We start from the raw sequence: 3,691 nt of genomic DNA, 5'->3' as shown, positions 1-3,691 counted from the left end.
ATTGGCCCACTCGTCATATACATCACCCTGCGACCGCATCATCTTCCCGGCGCGGAAGCGCACCTCCAGACTGGGAGGTAAATGAGATGCTTTGGATCAAAGGAATCGGAAGAGATGTAGCGATACACGGAGAATGGCACGGAGAAATCTCGCGGAATCTATGAAGATGGCCGGAAGAATTCAGATGAAATGGGCTTCAGGGCGAGACATTAATGTGGACATCAACTTCTCCTTTATTGCCGTGGTGTTGCAGGTCGGCGGAATCGGGCGGAGGCTGGGGATAGAGCGGCGGTTCTCTTCCTCTCGCCAGTCAGCATGCTCCGGTAGCCGTTGGCGGACTCGCTCGTCGTGCTCGAGCCCAAGTCAGACATGATCGATTTCCTCATGGGTTCCAAGGATGTCGTGTAAGAGCTCAGAGTGCCGCGACTCGTGACCATCAGCATCAGCGGCTTCCTCGTAGTTTTCCACGGCAATTTTCTGTTCTCGTGACCCTCAGCACTAGCATGTAGCCTCGTACTTCTCATCCAGGAGTACATGCTTGCGTACGAGCTCGCCTTATATAGGTTCGGAACAAACCAGACGAGCTGCACATCGTAGAGTTTGACATGGGTACGCCGCGGGAGTCGTCGGCCTGGACATCGCGTGGGGCATCATGAGCGCGCATGCCAGTGCTGTCAGGTACGCCATTGTCGAGTCACCATTGATGTGGGACGTGGGCCAGGGCAGACGGTGAGAAAATGTCTGATCCAGGCCGAGATTCTCTTTTCCTGCTTCGACAAACATGTCCAGGACTCAACTTTGTACTTGAGTCATCTATTCTCGAACGGAGAGAGTATAAGGTTGGGGACTAACCAGGATCAATAAGGTCAGGGTGCTGATTTCAAGGATAAACAGTTCAAAGTTTGATTCGGACTTGATGTACGAGTTTAAGGTTTATTTTAGACTTTTCCCTTTTTCAGGGGTGGGAGCACTCCACGTGGTGCGCTTGAGCGCCGCCACATTTCGCACGTTGAACGCTTCCTCCATCATGACTTTTTTTTTGTTGGATTATTTTCTTGTTTCGGTTTCCCTTTTTTATCTTTTTTATTTTTTCCTATCCTTTTGGTTTTCTTGGTTTTCTATTGACAAAAAATGACATAAATGCATTGTGCCACTTGACCCCATCAGAGGAGTTTGATGATAACTTTTGCAAAGATTACTTCCTTAACTCATGATTTCACTGTATATTTTGAGGGAAAAAAATACCGGTCCAGCCATATTGCCACTGGGCCTCTTAGATGGGCTGGTAAAAGGCAGGCCTCCAGGACGAGGTAGAGGCCCAGCAAGGCCTACTCGCGAAGCTCCTAGGGTTTGGTTCACGCCGCTGAGTGCGCGGCGGCGCCGATCCGGTTTCGTCTCCCGCGAATTGCCTTCGTCCGATTCAAAATCGAAATTGTAACTGGGACGGCGGGAAGGCGGTCACCTTTGCCGGGTTCAAATAGACAGAGAGAGGGGGGCAAAACCTGCCCCGATTTCTCGTGTCGGCTTCAGCAGGGTATCATGGGGCTGATGGCGCTCAGCCGGTTGATGTCCATGCGGCGGGATCGGCGCCACCGGAAAATCAAATCCCGTAGTAAGTCGGATCTTGCCCCTCCCTCCCGTCGCGTCGCCTAAGTTGTTTTTTGTGCAGACATACTACGTAGTATTATGCAGAAAATACTCGATTTTTACTCTTTCTGCTGTTTGGATATATAATCCTGCTGTATGTCTGGATATCAAGATATTTATCTCTTTGAGTAACCTATAGATCTCTTTTCTAACCCCAATTCGCACTGGTAAGTAACTGACTCACTGACCAAATGGTGACACAATATTACGGTTCGAGACGACACACCCAGCGTACATTACATACTGAAAACACTAGTACTAGTTTGTTGTTTTCTTTATGTTAATGTCTGCACTATTCATGACCATGGGTGATGTGTCCTGTCCCAGGTATGTCGATTGCTTCAGCGGCTAAACGAAAGGGCTCGCCCGGTCGACAAGTTGATAACCCACGAGGTCGCAAACGGAGAAGGTATTCAGTGCCGGATCTTCCAAAGGTACGCCAATACAACGCTGAGGATTCCTAGCCGAACAATGATATTCAGTGCCAGCCACTCTATTTCACAAATCATTGGAACTGTAGCTAGGCTAAATGTAAGCTGTGACAACATATTTTAATCAAGGACTTCATTCACTAATTTGTTGTTAAAAGTGTGAAAAACAAATAACCAGCTTCCTCGGAATGCTGGGCACAAGTATTTAAAACGTTACAACACACATGCCAGGCACGTTTGCTGTACAACCCACAGTTGTAAGAAGAACACTCAATGATTGAGATCATGTGACACATGGGCTTTGACGACAAATGGTTTCGGGTGGATCAAATGCATCTTCCAATCACTGACCTCCCAGTTCTCGGTATTACTGAATGGTGTGCCCGGCTGTCAATTTGCCTGCTGTAGATCTGTACGACAGGGTGCCCCCCTGTTACCACTCGTATTTGTGCTAGCCGTAGAGGAGTACAATCTTAGCCATGCTAGCATGTGTTAGACTGGCTACACTCATGAAGGAGTTGCTCTTGGATTATGCTGAGTCTATCAGTCTCAAGGTCAACTTTCAGAAATCAATTTTGGTACCCATAAACATTTTGGATCAGACTACCATGGAATTGGCTGCCATTTTCCAGTGGTCTGTTGGTACTACGCCGTTCACATACCTGAGCCTTCCGATGGGGACGACGCGCCTCTCTTGCTGATTTGATGCTGTTGCGCTGTCCTTGCTCTCCCATGGTAGCAAGCTGGCGTTGCTCAATTCAGTCCTCACCTCCATTGCATTATATCCCATATGCACCATCAAGGTATCTCCCAAGTTGGTTGAACAATTTGATAAAATCAGGCGCCGATGTCATTGGAGCAAGAAATCTGAACAAGGGGGGAAGTCCAATTTGCTTGCTGCCTGTGATCTCGTGTGTTGCCCCCAAAATCGTGGAGGCCTAGGAAATCTTGATATCAAGGTACAGAACATGGGGCTACTGCTCAAACATCTCCATTGCTTCTATAACAAGCATGACATGCCATGGATCAACCTTATCTGGTCAACATACTGTGGTAATGATGCCTCTCACAGTTCTGACCCATGCGGGTCCTCCTGGTGGCGAGATGTGTTCCAGCTTAATGACATTTACCAGGGCTAAAAAATTACAGATTCTTCTTCAAAAACCTGCTGGCTGACGGGGCCTTTGGATGGATCTGGAAATCCCAATGCACTATGAAGCTTAAGATTTTTGCCTGGCTCTTGCTTGCTGATCGCCTTAATACTAGAAAGATGCTTTAGAGAAGGCATTATAATGTTCGAAATGATGTTAATTGCGCACTTTGCACCCTTGCAGTCGAAGAAACAGTGGAGCACCTATATTTTCGTCTATTTAGCGTCGCTTGCTGAGCATTTGTCAGTATTTCCTGGTCTGCTGGTGGTGATAGACTTCGCCTTGTCCACTCCGGGCCGGGAGACAGGGGTGGTCCTGCCCTTTGTTCATGGAGATATTCGTCATGGCAGCTTGGAGTATGTGGAAAGAACAAATCACCATATCTCCCAAGGGATCGTTCCCTCCCATCGCTCCTGGATTGCAAGATTCAAGATTGAAGCGACTTCCTGCTGTTATCTCATA

At 47.9% G+C, this 3,691-nt stretch overlaps 1 protein-coding gene across 1 annotated transcript in view; it reads left to right on the top strand.

Moving 5' to 3' along the window:
* Positions 1 to 1,378: 1,378 nt before the first annotated feature.
* The window catches only part of LOC119301998, a 5,937-nt gene continuing 3,624 nt past the window's right edge, over positions 1,379 to 3,691 (top strand). Inside the window, exons 1-2 of the mRNA XM_037579007.1 lie at positions 1,379 to 1,612; positions 1,975 to 2,081. Of these exons, the coding sequence (XP_037434904.1) occupies positions 1,540 to 1,612; positions 1,975 to 2,081 (180 nt within the window). The 5' untranslated portion in view covers positions 1,379 to 1,539. The remainder of the gene's footprint in view (positions 1,613 to 1,974; positions 2,082 to 3,691) is intronic.

The sequence above is a fragment of the Triticum dicoccoides genome, chromosome 5A (assembly GCF_002162155.2).
Source record: "Triticum dicoccoides isolate Atlit2015 ecotype Zavitan chromosome 5A, WEW_v2.0, whole genome shotgun sequence".
In the NCBI taxonomy this organism is placed as follows: domain Eukaryota; kingdom Viridiplantae; phylum Streptophyta; class Magnoliopsida; order Poales; family Poaceae; genus Triticum; species Triticum dicoccoides.
Note: the sequence above shows the minus strand (reverse complement) of the source record. Positions and strands in the feature narration are given on the sequence as shown.